Source organism: Empidonax traillii, unplaced genomic scaffold (genome assembly GCF_003031625.1).
Source record: "Empidonax traillii isolate 1590-97213 ecotype Southwest subspecies unplaced genomic scaffold, ASM303162v1 scaffold161:size1573837, whole genome shotgun sequence".
Classification (NCBI taxonomy): Eukaryota; Metazoa; Chordata; class Aves; order Passeriformes; family Tyrannidae; genus Empidonax; species Empidonax traillii.
Window position 1 is genome coordinate 1,232,791 of NW_020955354.1, and position 21,914 is coordinate 1,254,704.

Below are 21,914 nucleotides of genomic sequence, written 5' to 3' on the forward strand. Positions count from 1 at the left end.
AGAGGATGGATGCTGGAGGATGCTTTAAATAAAGTACTGGACGCAGGAAAATGGAGGAAACTTTCTTTACATTAAATCTTAGCTTGCTAACTCTTCATCTTGGTCTGAAAAACAGCAACATTGAAGATTCAGTTAATGAGCAATTCTAGGCAAAACACATGGAATATTCATGGTTGGGGTGAAACTCAAGACATGAGCCCAGGCTCACACATCCAACCACTACTGTGGATTTTAGTTAAATTATCTGCATTTCTCAACTAATGCAATACACCAAACTGAATGGGTTTATGTTCAGAATGGACAGCCTACTTAAAAAAGGAACCTTTTTCAGACTGGCATAACACTTCCTGCATGGTCACTCTTACAGGAAAATAAAAGGGGTTTAATGTGAATGAGCATTAACCACGCAGACAGGTTATGACAGAGACAAGAGGAAGGCATTGAAAATCTATGCTGTAAATGCACAGTTTGCCCATATAAATTGCATCCACACAAGGACCACACTGTCAGTATAACTCACTTGCAGAATATCCCTGAGGGACACTTGCATTCCTCCCCTGGATCAGCTGCAAACGGAGTCCCTGCTACCTCCCTCAGTCTGGCACCTAAAACTGTATGCCATCCCCTCTGGAGCTGACACTGCCCTTTGCCTTCAAAACTACTGTAGAAAAAGGTAGAAATCCCAGACACTGCTAATCTACTTGGATGGAAAGCACTGCATCAGGGCAAGAGCAGCACTCCTCGTTTTTTTTTTTCCTCTCAATTAGATCTGGTCATTTTTATTCGCAATTTCAAAGCTTTTCATCAGCTTTAAAATTCAGCTACAAGTAAGGCAGATGAGTAGACTTATTCTCTTAAAAAAATCCTACTTCTGAGAGGCTTTTTAGGAGTGAAGGTAAGAACTAGAGAGCAAAATGACACTTAACGCCATCTGTACCAGCAGCCTCATTCCTGAAATTTCTCCCTGCTATGTCAAAGCATTAAATATATTCTTCTATGATTGTGTGTATGGGTAAAGCCTTTCTGTATAAATGCATTAGGAAACTGGAATTTTGGCAAGATTTCATCCAAAAGGCAGATGAACATAGATACTGGGGGGAAACCCCAGGAAAGACAACTACCCACGAGATTTGGCTCTCTCGTGAACCAGCACATTTAGCTACGTAGCCCTGAAAGGACTTCTTTACCAGCCAAATTATGGTCTTACCTCTATGTTAAGTGTCATGGGACTGCTACAACAACAAGTAATTATTGGGGATGGAGACTCCAAGAACGATGCATTTGACACACAAAAGGGACTAAAAGGATGACACACTAAAGCAGAAAAAGTGGGATTAAAACCAAACGAAAATTAGTCAGACATTTTAACCAGATGGCATTTCCTCTTCCTAGCAGTCTGATGTGCTAAAGCCAAGCACACGCGCTATGACAGCAGATGGAAATCACACAGCTTTGTTTATGTTTGGGACCTACAGCAAAGGGAACCATGCAAGTTTGAGTAGAGAATAATTACCCAGAGCCAAAGAAATGGGTATTTTTTTGAAAATACCAATCCACAACTGGGCAGGAGTTATAGATAATAAAAATCTTGAAACAATTCATTAACAAGAAAACCCATGGGCATTCACTAAATCATATTCAAGATGGAAAGAGCTACTTTCAACCTCTTCAAAGCTGCATCTGACCACAGTGTGCTTTATAACCTGCCAAACACATTTTCCTCTCTTAAATAAAGCCATTTTACTTTCTTTCCACTTCATCCAAACAAGTTACACTCTTCCAAGTAACACCAGTCCTTGACCACACTGTTATCTATCACAAAACCTACTCAAGAAGGCTAGAGAGTAACTTTATAAGGACTATTCTTCAAAATCAGATCTCAGGACATCACAAATTGGGACTTGAGCTTTGTCCGCTTTAAAAATGAGCAACAAAACCTTTGGCTTTCACTCAAGAGGCAATTCCATCTTTTTGTGTTCCCAGGCACATCACTTTGTACCTTTTAGTTGCGACCATAAGGATTTGCAAGGAGTTTCTATTTTTCTCAAAACTCTTCTTTCACTGGACCACATCAATGCTTTACCCTCAGCTGTACCATGCCTCAAAAGACGGAGGTTTTGGGAGACGTGGGGGAATGCAGCACAAACTCCAACCTGCTGTTAGGGTTGGCAGCAGCCAGTCTCTCACAAAAGGACACAACATTTTCTTTTTTGCAGACATCTTAAGCTTTCAACTCCCTATGATGCCCATAATGATGCCCTTAATTTTTCCAAATTTCTATCAGCCTACAACTAAAAAAATAACTCAATAAATAGCCCAACCCTCTGCTTTCTTACATGCCCATTCCAATAGTATCTGAACACCCTAAAGAGCACTCTTTCATGCTGCTGCAGAATTTTTCCTTTCAAAGTTCTCCAAACTCTTTCTAAACATCGACTAATGAATCAGGCAATATTTACCCAGTTGCCTGGAAAACAGAAACACCTTTTGTAACAGGATAAAGTAACATGGAGTGACTCATTCGCAGAGCCAGGAACAGAAGCTGTAACTCTCAGCTCCTATTAATGTGGCATCTCCCCAGACACATGTCCCAAAACTCCTGCTCCCGAGATGACTGATTCATCTCTAGAACACTGAAGATTTAGCAACCCGCAATGTTGTGCTCTATCCTCGACACCAGGCAACTTACCAGGCATGATTAATTCAATATTCCTTTGTCTCTCACACCGCCATTCATGGAACATCAAACACCTCAGTGAGGAGTTCCTAATTAAAACACGGAAAGGCTAAAATAAAACGTATTTTTGTACTTTATTGGTGGGTCTTTTATTTGCAACCAAAATAGCTTCGTGTCTAACTGTGTACAGAGCCACATATGCTATCTCAGAACACAGCAGCGAGCAGTGACCACTTCAATGCTGCAAGCAACTCCTGTGCTACCCCTTCATGTCTAGAAGGAGGTGTCGAAAGGACTGAAATCTCCTGAAAGAGGACCTTATCTGCAGTGCCACATGCAGAGGTGTCCCTGGGCATGTGCTCACATGGCCCCGCTCCACTGTGCCATTAGCACCAGCGAGCCTAACTGAGCAGGAAAGGCACCTGGCATTCCCAGCCCCACATCTCCCAAGCCCAGGCACTCTGGGGAACTTAGGTGCTCCGCCTCAAAGTGACAAAATAAGCAGCAACCTGCTCTAGTCCAGACTGTCTCAACAAGAAACCCAAGTATTTTGCTACATTATGCTGAAAAATTAACTTCCCTGGTCTCCCTGAGACCACTCAACATGGAACTGAAAACTCAGGTCTAACCTCTGTCTCAAGCCACAGACCCAACAGAAGCCAAGGCCAAGGAGCACAGTTTCCACACAAACCAGCCTTTCAGGCAGCCCCTTCTGGCCACAAACCTGCACACTCCTCTCCGCTGCATGAAATACAGACCACACTGCAGACACTCAGCAATCCGTAATGATCTCTGTCAGTGGAGTACTGTGCTCTTGCTTTCTCCTGACGGGAAGGAGAATGACAAGAAACAAAAAAAGCACCATCGATAAAGAAAGAAAAGGCATGGACTGCCGTCATCGCCACAGGGAAGCAGAGACACAAACCACAACTCTGCATGTATGCCAGCCTTGCCAATGCTTGGAGCTGAAGGCAAAGAAGCCCAGTACAGCGGGATGCGGAGAGCAAAGCCAAAATTTCCTGCTAAATATTGCTGCCAAACAAGAGATTTCTTGTCAGTATTTGTAAAACAAATTGAGCCTGTGCTGTAAATATCCCTGCATCTGTGTGCTGTTTGTTTCAGTATGAAGGCTTGCAAATAAGCTTCCCAGCACACTTGCAGCGGGAGAATAGCTTGAGCCACCCTGGCAGGACTCAGCTGTTCGGGCCATACAACTGGCCCTTCGTGACCTGTGACAGACAGCACTACTGCAGCCTCTCTGGTGTTACCACTGCAACGAGGTGGGCAGCAGTTTGCAGCCACCTGTATAAAATAATAATTTAAGAAAAAAATAAGCCAAGGAAAAAACCTTTCAAGAAAAAAAAATTTGTTTTAAAGTTACCTCAACACTTTGAGATTCATTTCAGAATGCTTCAAAACCTCAGCAAGCAAATCAACCATAAAACTTGATTCAGGCTCAAACTATTTGTTTGAGGGTTTTTTTTGCATCCAGCAAGACCTCCTTTACTACAACAAGCCAGTCTTCCAGCTCACCTTGCACCATGAGGCAAGTTCACAAACTCTGACATTATGACATTCCTTTGCAGGAACAATAAAAGGCATAGAAGGACATCTCTGAAAAATGCCCAGCTATTTTCTTCCAGGTTCTTCCCAAATAAGTGATCCGAAAAAAAGCACTGCTTCACCCTCCAACAGAGAACTACACCTACTGCCATGTTACAGCATACTGGCCATTGCCTGCCACTCAACAAGTGGCAATCTGATTGTACCAGCATCAAAGCCAATTTTGGGAACCTACTAATCTAGTCTCTCCCAGCCTCTTACAGCATGACCCTCACCAGGCTGCTTGTTTTGGCATGAAGGCTTGCAAATAAGCTTCCCAGCACACTTGCAGAGGGAGAACAGCTTGAGCCACTCTGGTAGGAGTGGGATTAACTCACCTTTCATTAGATACAGGGAGCTTAACTTAAATATTTCCCCATCGTGGTCAGAGGAAAGGCACTGCAAATACCAAGCTTCCTACAAAATGTATTAAAGCACTACCTGGGGAGACTTGAAAATATATTTCTTGAAAGTAACTTCCATAACAAAAGTTTGGTCTAGGTGTAAACATGTGGAAATTTAGAGCATATTAGGGTTTGATGAATTGAAGTTCATTTTATAGCAAAACCAAACAATACATTTCTCTCCCCATCACCACCACTAACAAACTCAGGAGTGGAGTTGAACTGACCCGTTGAACTAAATGACAAAACTTCCATGGATTTCAAACTGAAGTCCTAAACACAGAACCATTCCTTCTCCAACAAGGAACTGCTTAGTTGCGTTAGAGCAGCATTTTGAAGGCTCAGATGAACAGCCTGATCATTCCAGCACTTATACACACACATCATGTACATACACACGGTGAACAGTAAATCCGCCTAAAACCAAAAAGGTGGCGAGCACTCCACAGTGAGAAATGGGGCTGATAAGAAACCGAAGTCAAGACGCTTGCTCAGTATCCTATTTGTTAGCCCTCATTATTGACAACCAAAAATTATTAATTGGTGCTTTTGTCAGAGAAGGAGATTGGCTTTCATGGATTTCAGAGGTATGGCAGATCTTCACACAATCTTCACCTCATCAGGGTCAATACAATTTACCTGCTGTCTTTCTAGCAGCTGGGAAGCGGTACAGGCTTCACTGACCTCCAAGGAACAGTTCTGTTTTCTGCCAGAGGATGACTTGGAACACTTTGCCTATCAGTTGGGCAGAGATGACAGTGTGTGTGTGTGCACTTGGACGAGCCCAGCAGAACATAAACAGAAGGCAAAAGCAGAAGACTCCACGGGAGAGACACCTGCCTGGTGGCAGGGGGAGAGCAAGGCAGGTTAGCCAAGCACAAAACCACGTTAACTTTGATTTCCCAATGACTTATTCTGGGTCACTGCTTGATGGATGAGGGTTAGTTTCAAAAGCACAATTTTAAGGGAGCCACATGATGTGCAGAGCTGACTTTACATTTGTGCCCAGCGTACAATCTGTTCCTATCACGGCAATCCACCCAAACACACAGGTAGGCAGCAAGCTGTTCCTCTGCAGCACAGGCAGGGGAACTTGCTACCTGCAGGCAAAGGCACTACGATACACAAGCTAAAACCAAAAGCAACGTGTTATTGAGCTGAACCACAGTGGAGGCTTTCACATCTGCAAACCAGAAAGCACACACCTGTTCATTCCTACACACAACCACTTACAAAAACAAGTTTTCCTAACTTCACATTAAAAACTGCCAGGAACTTATGCAACCAAAGAGGAAAGTCCTTAAAAAAAGCATATCTTGTTGAGAAACACAAAGGAGTGGACACTTCAAAACCAAGCAAACAGCCTTACTGCTCACGCAATATTTGCTGTCAGAGCATAACTGCACTGCCCTCCAGCTGAGGCACAACATGTGGGATTCCTCCACTCTTGGCTTGTGGAAAAGCCAGGGCAGTTAGAGTTTCCACAGTGTCCCCTATGAAAGGCGATGCTAGCTGGGGTCTCCAGCTTCAGAGTGGAAAACATCCTGTCAGAGAAGTGACAACAACAATAATGAAAAGAATTATTCCCCACCACCGGTCCAAAGGAAGAGAAGGTAGTAAGATACAAGCTCCCTACAGAAGAAACTGCACAGAATGATGTGGGTTTGGTTAAAGGCAAAAAGTTTCAGAGGCATCAAAAAAGCTAAGTCAGCAATAAAAGCCAAAAGGATGGAGGGGAGAAAAAGAAGAAAATAATGTGACACATACCCACAGTCTATCCAGCCTATAGTACCTCGTCCTTTCACCTCCTGGGCCACGCTGGACAATAACCTGAGTGAGCTTTCTGCAGCAGCAGCTGGAAAATAAAATAAAATAATAAAAATAAATTAACAACAGCATTACTACTCCACATAGCACAGCACAATGGTGCGCTTCTTTGTTCTGAAGCAGTGGAAGAACAGTTTGTCTAATTTGAAGAAACCAGTATGACAGGGATCAGTAAATTCTTCTGTAAACTAGAAGGAAAGCTGGCTGGCTCCTTTCCTCTCTCCCCTTAAACAACACAGAAATTCATACTCCAGGCATGCTCCCTGAGCTACATTTATGGAGCTATGCTGTGTCCTCTCCTGCAAACCAGTTTCCATCCCAACACTGCGTTTTCCCTGCGGCTGGGTATGAACCAGTTTGTGCCACTGCCTGCTAATTAGAGCAATTTCATTTAGGACTTTTCATCAGCTGTAAGGGCAAGGCATTCAGCCTAATTTTCCATAATTCCACCCCTGTCAAAGATAGAAAATAACACACTTTATTCTCAAATAACCCTTGGAGACCCCCCAACCAACAGTCCTGAGGAGCACCCTGAAAAGGTTCTTCCAAGAACTGGCTGTATTATAGATACCCAACAGAGGCTTTTTTAATGTCATGGCACGTGTGTAGATTTTGCAAAACACTTCCATTCCAAAAGAGTCTTATAAATGGTATTAAAAATAAACAGATGAGAGAAAAATATAGTGGTACTAAGAAGCATCAGTCCCCCAAAAATCTAACAGGAACTGTTTCCTTCCTTGATGAACAGAAAATAGAAACCCAGAGCCTCTTCCAGATCTCCACAACTGCTTCAAGAAATTAAATGTAAGAATGGCTATATTGGGTCAGATTGAAATATTTTACAATATCTTGCCTCCAGTATTTGAGAAAGTGATGGCTTGTAGATAACGGACTAGACAAGTAGAGCCATTGGGATATTCGACAGCTACCCCCTCAAATAACCTCTAAACCTACACAGTTTTTGCCTCAACAACCCCCTGAGCCAGGAACAGTTTCTTTGTATTTGACAACCTTTGCTTGGCCCTAGTGCCATCAGAGAAACCAATTTACACACATCAGCTCTCAAGAAACTCTCCTACCCCCACTACCGACAACACTCCACTGCTACCTCCCCCCAACAGGGACACGGGCATGTGGGGGAATTCTCCGCATGTGGAACAGTCTGACCAACACACTTTTAAAAATAAAAGCATTCAGGGACCCACTTGTCCCAGAAAATTCAGTAGCTGAGCAGCCCTGGCAGGACACCTGGCTGGTAAGGTGAACTAAACATCTACAAATGAGGACACCTCCTGAAACCAATGAGTTCTCTGAATGAGATAGAAAGTGTCACCTTGTTCTGCTCAGCTGGGAAGCAATGCCTTTGTTCCAGCAGCTGGCCAGCATCTCATCACAGCTGGGGAATGTATATCTGGGATGCATAACCGCACCTCCAAATTCCTCTCTCTTTTTTTCCCCTCCTCTCTTTTTGAGTGACAGAATTTTAATTGTACAAGGATCACTGTTCTAGAAAGAAACATTAATCCTACAGTCAGCTCTGCATGCAATGCTTTAGACTGCTAAAACCAACCAATTAAATAACAAAAACAGAAAAAAAAGAAATCTCCATAACATGGCTTTTGAACAATGCCCATAGGGCAACATTTATTAGATGAGTGTCACAGCTGAAGTGTTCTGGTTGTGCAGCTAAAAATGAAAGCAACCACCACTTAAAATATTAAGCGTAAAAAGAAAATTTTCCCTTTAAGAAGCTGAATAATACAGTTGTCTTTTTATCTAAAGTGTTCCTTTCAAAATCAAAAGGTATTAGAAACTCTTTTATGGTTTTTACTTTGAACCTGTTACTACAAAACCATTTGGCCAAGTTCAAGCGCTCAAAGTTCCCCACTGTAGCAAAACACTAGTCTTTTAACAAAATAATAAGTCACATATATAATTTTAACTGTTTCATAATAATCTTAAGGAAACAAAGTTAATTATTCCAGCCCCTGCACCTCTTTGTCTGCAAAATTCTCTGATATTGGGGCGATGGGGACAAGAGGATATTAGTCATGACATACTGCTCCCATGTGATACATTATAAACCCAGAACAACTCTACCATCATTGTATTTAATTTAGATAAGACCTTTGCAACAGGTCAGAAAAGGAGGACACAATACCCAAGCAAAGCATTATCTTGTACAGCTTGCCTACAGGAGGGAAAAGGAAGCAACAACAAAAACAACACAGCACTAGAGAAAATAATCTTAGTGACACATCCTACTTCTTGCTCTCCAATGATTTCCACATTCACAACAGCATTCTGCACTTGTGTATGAAGTTTAAAGATAGTTTATTCATTCTACATGGTGTCACACAACACACCAAAACAAACAAGGGAACAGTACAGCCAGAGCAGAGCAAAAGGAAGAGCAAACAAGTAAGATAACAGTCAGAAAGCAGAGCCTAAAGGAAAGACAAGACAACAAAAAGATTCAAGGGGACAGGTGGCATAACATGAGATGAGTCATTTCTCCCTCTTACACAACAGTTCATTTTTTATTTTTATATTTTGTTAATTAAAGCTGAAAGACAACCATGGGACACTCAAAGCTGTCAGAAGCAAAGATGGATTGATTTCAGCACTGTAACTATTCATTAAGCCTTTCAGTGTCACCAGGAAATCAAAACTTGCAAACTACTGCGATAAACACACCAGAAAGCTCTTATTACACAAAGCCGTTTCTGGAGACAAAGCCAGAATAAAGGACGTTTTTACCAATGTGACAGAGCAATTATAGGGCCGAATCAAGATGACTCCAATCTTGAAACATCAGGAGCCTCTGCATTAAAATAAAGGACACCAGTCCTGAAGAAGCCCTTGGAGTCACACAGAAGCCCCTTGGTGCACACCTTGCTGGTGTCACAACAAGCTGTGACATCAAAAAAAAAAAAATGAAAAAAATAAAAGGAGGACTCACCAGATTTGGAATACAGCACTAGTACGTTATTCCGTGTCCTGAGAAGCTTCTTAAAATCCTTGTGATCACTTATTTTTTCAATGAGTGGAGACACCTTCAAGGAGTACACAAATGCTGGCAAGAATACCTACAGAAACACAAAGCCAGAAACATCAGTAACAGCTCCCATGTGGAGAAACAAAATACAAACTGCTTTTGCAAATGGCCTCAACATTTTTCTATAATCTTGAGACCCACTGCCTTAAATAAACTATCATATTGATTTGATCAGCAAAATCCAAAAAGCCTTAAGTGGAGAGATAAACACAACATCAAGAAATACAGTTTTAGTTAAGATGCCATCCCCTTTAGAAGTTTGTTCCCTAGTCAGATAATCAGATAAAAATTCTTATATAAATTTAATATACTCTAACAAGAGAAGTAGCAAATTGCCCTTGAGAGCACTCTTATCCCTAGATCTCAAAACACACTGCAAACTCAACTGAGTACTTTGATATCCCACTAAAGACAGTGGGAGCCATGAAGCTAAAATAACCCACACTGACACAGAGCAGATGAAGGAAATGAGAATAGAATATGCAAGTAATCCAGCATCCACATTACAGCACTAAGCACAACCCTCTCCCACACACCTTCCCAAAGTAAAATAGGGCTTATGTTTCCCAGTGTCCATCCTGTATCACACACACTCAGAGCAGTCTCTTTGCCACAAAATCAAGTTTGGTTTCCACTGGCCTCATGGAAGACACAGCATTTAATCTCTCTGCATCTCAGTTCTGTATCTATGCAAAGAAACTGGTTTTTACTGCATCTTTTGGACTATCTAAATCATGACCCTTTCAGAGCAAAGTTTGTCTGTCATAAAGTAAAACTCCTATCAAATTATGACCATAACCTCAGCTGGGGCTTCTACTGCTCATTCGTACAGCAGTAATATTTAACAATAATAATAATAATAATAATAATCTTATCCATCAGGTTATGCTGCCTCCCTTCCACACTGTACTAAAGTCATGTTAATGGAATGATTATGGGAAGCTTAGCTGGAGAAATTTTCTAGTTTCCATTCACCTTACAGTAAAACCTTAACACTTAATTGCTTGGCTAAAAGCTTTAGCTCATTTGCCTAACACACACAGGAGGTTCAACATTTTCTTAATTACAGAACTGATTTTGATCGTGCCTCACTCCAGATGGGCTGGAAAATGTGTCCAGGGTGGATGTGAAGAAGTAAGAGGCTGTTTTCCTTGCATCCCATATATTACAATATGCAGCACTCAAAGGAGGGACTAAGCCAATCAAAGTCAGGACCCTGCAGCCCCAGGCACACAATTCATTACAAATACAGCTATTTGCAAACACCGCAATCACTGAGGCACAGAAACAAAGCCTGCACCTACAGAACAGACTTTATAAGTGCCAGAAGTTTTTACAAGTGGAAAAGAGAGCAGGGTGGGGGGAGTCCTGGGACACACAGGGCAATGGAAAGGTGCTGAGCTTAAATGGAGGTCATCCTCAAAACAACCAGGACATATTCGGTCATTTAAAGTTACTAGAAGATACACCTGTAACATAAAATCTAAGAGTGAACGATTTACCCCACTCCACATGCAGGATTCCTACCACTGAGCTTTGCTGACCAAACGGTCTGTGAAAAAGAAAAGTACACAATTGCAAGTCTGCCCCCACCTTCAGCATAAACGTTTTTGATGCTTTACTTTGACCAAAAGACTCACATTCTTCTAAATCCAGATATCCAGAGCTCAGCCTTCCTACTTCAGGCACAGGAGGAATTAATCTAATTTTGACTTAAGGGCAGATCTATTTAATCTAAAATAATTTATATAATAATAAATTTATTCTTTATTTAAAAACTTTTCCCTTCATCTCAGTTTTTTGTAACTATTTAAGTGTCTTAGATTTTTATTTATGCCTTAACTGAACTAAGGCTGAACACAGCAGAAAAGTGAAACTACAGGTTGCTTATAGTTTAAGGAATTGGACTCAAATAAGGAAACTCTAGTCTATGAACTCTGTTAAAAAGAAATAATTGGAGTATAAAAAGCCACAAAAGCCACTTCCAAATGCTATTATAAACCAAATGATACCAAATGGTATTATAAACTTTATTTAAAGCATCTGTCCATTTTTTACTGGTAGGTCAGAAGTGGGGTGTTGTAACTAGATCTTTAAGGCCTCTTCCAATCCAAACCATTCTACGGTTTTAAGTACAGGTATTTTCCAGATGGAAAGGCTGTTTCGCCGCATTCAGTGACTTTTCTTCTTCTTTTTCTTTTCTCCCCCCTTTCCTTATAATGGTAGAGCTATAAACTTCTTGAAAAATTGGATTCTGGAAACAATGGCAGCTGTAACTACTGCCTTGTCAGTGCTGCCACTAACAGAAAACTCGCCGTGCTGGTGGAACAGCAGGCGCTTGGAGGGAGACACATGTCACATTGCATATATCCACTGCTGCTTTGCCCAATTCCTCTCCAGGTATCAAATCAATACATGTTACCTGTTTTCCCACAGTTTTACCACAGCAGCTCTCTCTGTTCCTACGGTTTAGACCAAAACCCACCAGGAAAGGCACTGTGCTGTGTATATGACCACACCAGTCAGCCCTGCCAAATAAATCATTACCTCTCTTTAATTAAGATTAATATGGCAGACTTTCCTTGTTATAAAACCTGAAAGGTCCAAGCCAAAGGTAGAACTGGACAAAAACGCCCTGCCTGCACATCTAAGGCAGCCGCAGAAGGACTGGGAGGTTATTGGCTGAGCAGGAAAGTTCATCACCTCCCAGCTCGCATTTGCACTACACGGTGTTTGCAAACTGATAAGAATCAAGTAGTTCCGAACTCTCCAGCTTCCTCCTGCTGAAATTAACCTAGACCCTATCCAGGAATAAACAAGACGCCTGTTTATCGTTAAACCTCCGGAAGAACCCACTCCACTGAAGGCAAGTGATGCCAAGCAGTCATTTCCATCAGATGCCAGTCCCAGCCACAGTCAAAGCTGTGATGACTGTACCAGCAGCTACTGCCTCACAAGGGCTACAGCCACTAGTTCTGTCCTCAATGTGAAACTGAGAGTATGGGAAAAAAGAATCCTATAGAAACAGCTATACTCTTCTTCTCCACAGAAAACCAGGCTCATATTCCTGCACAGCCCACAGGTAAAGCAGCAGTAAAGGTGAAGCTAATTGGCACGAACTGTGCTATATGAATATAATTTTAAGATATGAGTCAGGTAGATTTACTCCAGACATTTTTCAGGAGAGCTCACCAGCCAGGCACTGCCCAATCAAGCACACTGCTTCTTGTTTAAATCCAGGGTACAAGGAGATGAGCACATATTAAAAAAAGAAAAGGTCAAGAAAGGTGGCAGTCCCTCCTGGGCAGGAAGCCTCTTTTCATATGCGTCAAGAAGTGCTATATTCACACATATGGAAGTCTATAAATAAGAAACAAGCTAAACTCTCTTGTCGCTTGAGCATCCTAAACCTTTAAAATCTATTCACAACCACTGCTGAAAAGTTAAGAAACACTCCACAAATACTTTTTTCAAGAAGCTGCTCACATCAGTACCTGCTAAACTATAAGGCATATTAACACAATCATGTGCAACATCTGTGCCACCCTTGCCAGTTATGCCAATGAGGAATTGCAATAAAACTGAAGGCAGGTCTGTTTTATTTCATGCTCTGTTTGCACAGTACCTAGCAAAACAGGTCCTCATCCATGGCTGGCCCGGTGAGCTGGAACCAACACGACTGTCACCTGGTGTCCTCGGATGCAGGAAACTTTGGTAAAGGCATTCAGAAAAAAGGCAAACTACACGTGGCAGACTATGAAATGCAAATCTCATAGCAATTCCAGTCTACAGATTTCCCCCAGCTCAAGATCGCAACGTGAATTTATTTTCACAGAATTTTTTATGGTGTTGGTCGCACATCAGTCATGTGACTGTAGTGTCTAAGATGCATGAAAGATTCTTAAGTAAAACATAAGTGAATCCAAACCCTCAAGACAGTCAATTCAAAACTGTAGAGACACTGCTATTTAAGTAGAAGGTACAAAAACCCCCATGTTCTAGCTCTGCCTCTGGTCTTCAATGTATGTACTTAAATATATGACCTTGCAAGCTAGGGGGGAGAAGTCAAAAAGGTTTCATTTTCTTTTTTTTTTCACTATTCTTTAGCAATTCCTTGCAGAGATGCTGAACATATGCAAGTACTAAAGAGCAGTAAACACTCCACAACCCCAGTCCTTTATAGAAGTGGTACCCAAGAAACATCTGAGCTTTCAGAAACCCAGAGGCAAAGAGTTACAGGCAAATAACTATTTGCTAATTATACTTCCAGGACTGACACTATTGAAAAATGTGGTCATCCCTCAGGCCATGTTTTCTCAAAATCATCAAGGATCTGAGAAAGCAGAGTTTATTTCTCAAATTTTACTCTTCTCTGAATCTCATTTTAGAATGAAAAAAGGGACTATCTTGCAAACAGTCACAAGAATGTATTTTCATATTTTACATTTATTATTCAAATTAAATGTGATAAATGCTTAACTGCTGTTCCCACAGAACCCAGTTCAATTTATGAGTTGCTCCCCACAAAAGCTTCATGACAGCATGGTCTTTTGCTAAGGATAAGCAGCATGTGTGGAGAATTGCTTATTTATTTATTTACTTTACATCAAGGGCAATGAAAACACGCATTTTTTAACAACAAGAAAATAGAAATCAAAATTAAATAAGGAAGAACTATCAGAAGCGTAGCATTATACACTGGACAGAAAAACTATTTCCTATTTCTCCTATTTCCAGCTCAAGAGCATGAAATATATATTTCCCTGGACACAAATTATGCATGAAAAATATAAATGGTTATGCTGCTGACACAGTGCTTAGGTGCCCGAATCCATATGTCAACATGCAATTTTTATGCGCACACTAACACATGTATAATTAGGCAGACAATTTGCACACTATTCATCAAGAATAGCTGGGGCTGACTTGCACACAAGGCTGGTTCCAGCACAACTGCTGCTTGGCAGGGGTGCAGTCTCACGCTGACCACAATTTTCAAAGCCCACTTTTAAGCAAGACGTTGACTTTGATTTCTGTCTTAGCTTTGCCACCCACTAGTGTCATTCTCATTTTGGGACAACAGCATTCAACCCACTGTAAATATGATCAATGAGCAACCCTGCGCATACGAAACAGATTGTGTCTGACAAGGCATTTTATAGGACTATGGTTGAAGAGGAAACCTGCCTCAAAATTCCAGCCAGTAATGGAGATGACTGAATTTAATTTCATTCTTAACTTCTCCAGGAGGGGAGTAGTTCACATTCTAAACAAGGGTCTCACCTACCACATTAAAATGGGGATGGGGGGAGGAAACAGGCAAGAAATCCCACCAAGAAGACAGAATCTCACCTTCCCTTTCCTACTCAGTTTCCAAAATGAGCCCTGTGGTGGAATGCAGACTTAACTTCAGAAGATTTGAAAGAACATCTCTGTTTGTGGTGATGGAGCTTTGTAAACCTGCAGATCAGCCTGTAAACCTGCAGATCAGCCGGTGGCACAGCCAGGTCCCATGGTGCAGACAGCATTCACATACTGAAAATACCAGGTCTAAGTCATCTCCAGGCAATCTCAGAGAGAAACTGATCCGTTGCTTCCTTCCCCCCAACTCATTCTCACTTAAAAATACAAGATGTTCAAATCCGAAGCCCCCTTGTTTACAACAATCACAATTTGACTGCAGATGTTTTATCTTCCCTGTTCATCGTGCAAACCACTCTTGACCTTGTGCCATAATTGCTTGCTTTTCACTCAGGAGCCCTCCCTGTGCTGCTATTTACATTCAGGGTTGTACTGCTTTGATCACTGAGCCATTTGTAACAAATGCTTTCCGAGATGGATAGTGATAAGTAGGACAGTCCCCTTTTTTCATTCATGATTAATATCTAGAATAGCTGTAGAAACATTTTAATCAAATAAGATGAGGGTTATCTCTGTTACCCAAAGGTACCTCAAGGAAGCCTGGTAAGAAATTATTATTGGAATGAGAGGGAAGAGAAAGGGTAGCATTTGGGTCTCAGACTTCAGGGGTCACAACTGAGGTGGTCCCTGCAGTAGCCTCTGCAATCCCACTGAAACCACAAAACCATCATCTCCCAGCCACCTCTGCAAGGGTTCCCAAACTGCAACCCGCTGAGGACCCCCAGCACAAAGGTTGCAGAGCACTACGTGTGACAAATCCAAAAAGCCATATACGGTCTCAGTGGGGAGCAGCAACTTCCACACCCACAGCAGCACGGGATGGTCAGGTGAGGAATGCTCCAGCAGATACACTGGAAGATCAACAACTTCTGCACTGGAAGACTGACAGCATTTGAAAACCACGGTTTTGCTCAACAGATTTACATTTGCAGACATGCCCACTGAACACTTCTTGACTTTTTTTTTCATTTCCCACGAGCTCTGCAGAAGAACACAGCCTTTTTCCGTACATAACCCAGATCCGTTAACTCTCACCTTAAGCCATTTCAGGAACAAAAAACCTGAAGCGCTACTGACATTTCATTGTGGGGGGTCATATCTGCAAGAGGAAAGTGCCATATTTTCTTTTGCTTTCAAAGAAAGGCAAATTAAAATCCTGACACAGAGTGTCTCAGTACTCTTTAACTTAGGCTGAAGAATGCTACAAATACGGCATTCCACTTAACGTGGTGCTTGCTATGTTCACTTTCCAAATATAGAAGATAGTGAAAAATACCATGGAGACGTCAAGATTTGACTAGACTCTACCGTTCATATTGTTCTTAAACACTGGCTTTTAAGCTACAGGCATAATAGCCTATACTAAAGGATGTTCTTGAGGGCTCCATGTAGCAAATTAATTGCGTGGTTTATCACTGGGTTTCAAATGTTTTGTGAAGGAAAACCTGTTCAACTGTTTACTAATTAACAACTGACTGTAATAGGGTCAATTACTAATGCTGACAAAGAACTTTCTCCTTATTATGAATGTGAAGCTCTCTCTCTTGAAGCCAGACACCAGCGCAATAATATATATTAAACAAGCTGTTGATGAAATAATGTTTCAGATATCACTTCTGAATGAGCACATTTGACTGCAGAAGTGAAGGGCATGAGCAAAGCATATGCTACATAATCCCCCACTAAAAATTAGGTTTTCAAGAAGTTCAAAGAAGTGCCACCTACTCAAGAAGCACGTAGGAGGTACCATAAAAAGAAGACAAAAACACTATTAATGGGACTTATAAGGAAGAGAGGGCAAAAAAAATGACACCTGAAAATCCCTAGCACTTTATATGGCACTTGCTATCTTCAAAGCATTGCACAAATGTTACCTAATTAATCCTCTCATTTTTCTGCCAGGTGCTAGGAGACGAAGCCTAATTTTAATAGTTGGAGCAAGATTCACACAGAAAGGAAGTGATCTGCAAGAGGCAAAAGAGAGGCAGCATCAGAACAAACTGGCACGCAGCTGATCCTAGAGCAGCTCACAACCACACAGTCATGGAGTGCCATATCCTGGAAAAGTGAGGAGGGGGAGAGAAAGAGCCTATTTGCAGTCACCCAGCAAACAGGCTGCATGACTCTAAACCCACAGAAAAGAGACAGGACATCATCAAGTCAGTCACAAATGAGATTACCTTTGCTATCCGTGTTCTGCAGTGTACAATTCACAGCACCCTCCACAAATGCTACCAACTAGCACAGTGCCAAAACTAAACACTTGCTCTGTCATCACACTTTTTAGCCACAAGCTTGAAAAAGTGACAGGATCAAGGTAAATAATAACTTACTTCCAAAGTGACCCTGTCTGCATGAAGAAATTTAAGGCAATGCTAGTTTGTGTAATGCAATTTGCAACCAGAATCATGGAGCTTCTCATTCTGTTTTACTGAAACAGAGGAACTGCATCACCAAAAAGCAAAAGAAATGGTCAGCAACAGAACAAGCACCTCTTCCATCACCAACTGCTCATGACACCATGAACTCACTGCTGGGCAGAAACACCATTCTTGATGACCACACCACCCTTGTGGCAATATCACAGGGCCTCTGAAGTAAACAGGCACTTTGGCACCAAAGTCAGTGGATTGAAAACATCACTCCGTAAGGTATGGAGTTGAGTAACAAAGCCAATGTTTGATTTGGGGAGGGCATCTGAGGAGACAAGAGCATATCCCATGTCACCACTTTACAAATCAGTATTTTGAAGAGGGAACAGACAAAGTAGGAATGGGGCAGGAAGACAGCAAGTAAGGGATTTGTCTCTTCAATACTTTCCCTCTGACTGCCACAAAACACTTTTTAAAGAGGCTCCTGTGGTTCAATCAGTAACTGGATGGGAAGAGATGCCTGAATTCAAGCCCAAATGCCACCACAGGAAACAACACCTGAGCACTACAGTGGAGAAGCAGTGCGCACACCCTGCTTGCAAACTCACCAGAGGCAAAGCCACTGCTGCCACTCTGCAGAGCCACCTGCAACACAGAGTGAATCGTGACCCAGCCTTCCCTGCAGGCCTGGATTCACAAGTCAGTGTCAGTGCTCACCAGTGCATTCCTGTACCTTACTGGCAAGGAGAGAGAAGTGCTTGAGGAGCTGGAAAGTCTCAAACATTCCCTCCAAGCCCTTCTTTAGAGGCACTGAGTTTGAATGGCACCAGGTCAAGAAGCCTGGTTCCCAAAGGCAGCAGGCAGTCAGACTCTTGACTCAGTTTCTCTGTCATTAAGCCAACACTCGGAAGACAAACTGATCTTTGCCACGCTGGCATGACCTGATATTCACTGGTGTTTGCAAAGCAAACGTACCCTAGATGCATGATCCTGATGGAAGCAGTGGTTGCTTTCTGCTGGGGCAAGGACAGTACCTGATATATCAGAGGAAATGCAAATCCGCTGTGGCATAAAACTCCTTCACAATGCCTTGAACAGTAAATTCAGTCTTTTCAGCATGAAATACAGTCAACCACTTGATCTACCAAACAAGGAAGTATCCATAAAGTTAATCTTTAACTTCCTTGTGACTCTCCAACTCATTCAAGAAATAAGACTTTACAGCAGACAGAGATCACTGCAGCTTCTTCCTCGTGTGTGTGTCACATATCCACAGTGATGCTAAAGATAACAAATTAACATTTTCCTTTAGAAGATACTGAAATGTTTTCTTCAGCCTTGTAGGTTTCCTTTTCCATATGCAGGAAGTCTTACAGAGATAAGGATTTCAATTCTTGGAAGCTACCTCCAATTTTGGGTCAAGAAACGAGTCCTATTTTTCAGGAGTGCTGTGCTTGCACAACTCTAGCTGCTGTCTCAGGTACATTGCAAGTATTCAGCAGTTCCACAAAAAAACCCAAACAAACAAAACCCAAAACACTTCTGGGTGCACGAGAAAGGACAGGCTGGAAGGAAAGAACCTTCTCACTGACCTACCAAGCAGCTGGCATTACCTTCACTTTAACTTTACACACTGAGAATGTCCTGATTTAACAGCCTCAATGACTTTTTAAACATTGACTCAAGAAAAATTTAAAAGCAGGTTTTGCAATGTCACAGCTGTAGGCTAGTTTTTCAATCCTGCAGTACAGCGAGTTACATATTTCAAGATGAAAAATTGCACCTTCAAGTACAAGATAATGCAAATTGGAAGAAATAATTTAAACTACTTGTACACAGCAAAGGGGAAAGAATTAGCTGAATCAACAGCTCAATGAAGACATCTGCTCAGCATGCAGCATCACAGAGCAAATAAAATGCTGTATCAAATTAAGAAAGGTAAGAGAGAATAACGTGGATAAATTAAAATGGCTTCGTACAATTTCACTGACAGCAGCAGGCCCGCTCTGCTCATCTCAAAGATACCGGCTCTGCAACATGAGCAGTCCAAAGAGAGCAACTGGAATAGTTAGGAACAACAGCTTTGTATGAAGAAAGCTGGGGGAAAAAAAATCTTTTAATGTACAAAAAGAAATCACAGAAAAATATTTACATTAACATAAAATTAATGTTACAGTAAGATATGGTCTGACAGTCACAGTTGCTATAGTAGGAAATACCAGAAATAACTCCATGTGTTTAGTTATCTTGAATGAAGGGAAAATTCAGTCTACTTGTAACTCTGCTTGGTCCACAGTATATACTTAATCCGAGGAATGCACTGCCACAAGTAGCATTGAGAAAAGTACTGTGTGTATTAAAGATGAGTCACGGGGAAAAAAAGCCACACTGAGACCTCTCCAACATTTTAGGGAGAGTTCAGCCTGACTTCAGTTTCACTTAAAATCAATAAAGTGCATATAGCAGAGATCTGTGCTTCTAGATGAAGCTTAAAACAAAACAAAAATTGTTCAGGATGTACAGCATTTCTTTTCCCTACTCCTGAAGGAGCCGACAGCTATGCTCCTGACAGGGGCAAAAGGCTATATCAGACAGGGTTGATACTTTCAGTCCCACAATGGCAATTCTAATATTAGTACAGAATAAGCATAGGGCAATTAGCAATTCCACACTTGATTTGTATGAATTAGATGAGCACTCCTCGGTCATGCATTTCCAAATACATTTCAGATCACTTGCGTGTAAAAAAAATTAACGTAATTTTTCATTAATTATTAACTCCATTCGTCCAGGCAGAAGGATGAACTGTAGTCCATGACAATAATGTGAATAAAGCAGTGCTTTAGAGCACGGCTTCGCCAATCTTTTGAGCTATTTATGCTAAATTCTGTGGATTAAAAAAAAAAAAAATCAGACTTCAAAATATTTCTGGAAGTCGAGGAGCCTCCCTGAGGTAAGCAGTGCTCTACTTGGTGTAATGTCAATGAAACATACCCCGGTGCTTTGGAATGCGCCGAGATGGAGAGCGCCACATGCGAGGGGCGCAGGGGCGGGGGGTGCCCGGGGCGCACAGGTGCACAAAGCCGAGCGAGCCGGCTCCCCTGCGGCACGGCCGCCGCCGGGAAAACCCTCGGGAAACCCTCGGGAAACCCTCTGGAAACCCTCTGCCGCCGCACAAGCCTTCCACGCGAAACTTGGGAGCGAAGCGCCCGCCGGCCGGAGCCGCCGGGGCCGGGGCAGCCGGGGGGCCCCCGCCCACAGCCGCTCGGGGAGACACCGCCGCACGCCGGGGTGCGCTTCCTCCGGGCGGCTTTCTGGGAGACCGAGGGAGAGAGAGACGGGGAAACCGGAGCGCAGCACGCGGGCTGACGGCTGCGGAGACACCCGGGCGCAGCGCTGCCGGAGCCCGGCCATGCCGGGCTGTGCCGAGCCCAGCCGAGCTCGCCCGCGGCGGCGGCGGCTGCGGGCGGCGGGCGCAGCCTCCGCGCTCGGCCCGGGGAAGGGGGGCCCGTCCCGCTCCCAACTTTTCGCCCAACTCCGGCGGCCGCGCCGCGCCCCTGCCCCGGCCCGGGGAACTGGGGGGGGACACCCCGCGCCGCCCCCGCCGCCCCCCGGCGCCACTCACCGCCAGGCCGAGCAGCAGCAGCAGCAGCGGCGGGAGGCGCCGCGCAGCCCCCGCGCCCTGCCCCGGCCGTGCCATCCCGCCGCCGCCGCCCGCTCCGCTCCGGACCCGCCGCCGCTGCGGCTGCTGCCACGTCTGGCGGCGCACGCGCGCTCCGCCGCCCCCGCCCGCCCGCGCCGCGGCATGACGGGGGCTGTAGTCCGGCCGGCCGGCCCGCGGGACGCTCGTCCCTCCCCTCCACCCCGAGCAGTGGGTGCCTCGCACAGCGAGCCCGCCCGTGGCAGCGAACACCTCTGCCAGCCCGCCAAACTACTGCCGGCAACCGCAAAGCAATCCCCGTCCAAGTCCTTTTAACAGAGATTAAAAAGTTGCGGCTCTTCTCTCCCACGCCCCACTGGCCTCCCCTCCGGGGTTAGTTCTTTGTGCCTCTCCCCTTGTCTCCCAGCGTGTACCTTACTCCAGATAGCTTTATGGCAAATAGCCTCCTTCTCGATGCTTGTTTGTCAGGGATTTTAAAAGCTTTAGCTGGTCTTACATATTGAGTAAGAAGTGAATACCCTTATCCACCACAACAAATAATGAACGGGGAGAAAGTGAACTGTTAGAGCGGCTCAGAAACTAGCACCTATTCTTCTTGTAAGTTGTTTCCACGCATTATCATTAAATCCTAAAGGTGAACTCTGTTCATCCTCACGATGCCAAAGTGCAAGCAAATAAATACGCTCTGTCTGACCAGGATCAATTTGTGCACCCTCCATTATAATCACAGTATTGGAATGGGTGCTGCATCCAGACAAACAAATCGGTCTCTGCCCTTAGTTAGGCACATCCAGCGAGCCAGCTGTCCTGCCAGTCGTCTTAAGGTCAAAGCGGGTCAGCCGCGTTCTAATTGGCTTCCACAAACAGAAGGGATCTTCACCTACCACACAGT

The 21,914-nt window shown here is 43.3% G+C and overlaps 1 protein-coding gene across 1 annotated transcript in view; it reads right to left on the reverse strand.

The window, feature by feature from the left end:
* The window catches only part of PDIA5 (protein disulfide isomerase family A member 5), a 101,370-nt gene extending 80,309 nt beyond the window's left edge, over nucleotides 1-21,061 (reverse strand). The window contains exons 1-3 of the mRNA XM_027885120.1: nucleotides 20,987-21,061; nucleotides 9,473-9,599; nucleotides 6,451-6,538 (exon numbers count right to left, since the gene is read on the reverse strand). Coding sequence (XP_027740921.1) covers nucleotides 6,451-6,538; nucleotides 9,473-9,599; nucleotides 20,987-21,061 — 290 coding nt within the window. The remainder of the gene's footprint in view (nucleotides 1-6,450; nucleotides 6,539-9,472; nucleotides 9,600-20,986) is intronic.
* Between the last annotated feature and the right edge of the window lie 853 nt (nucleotides 21,062-21,914).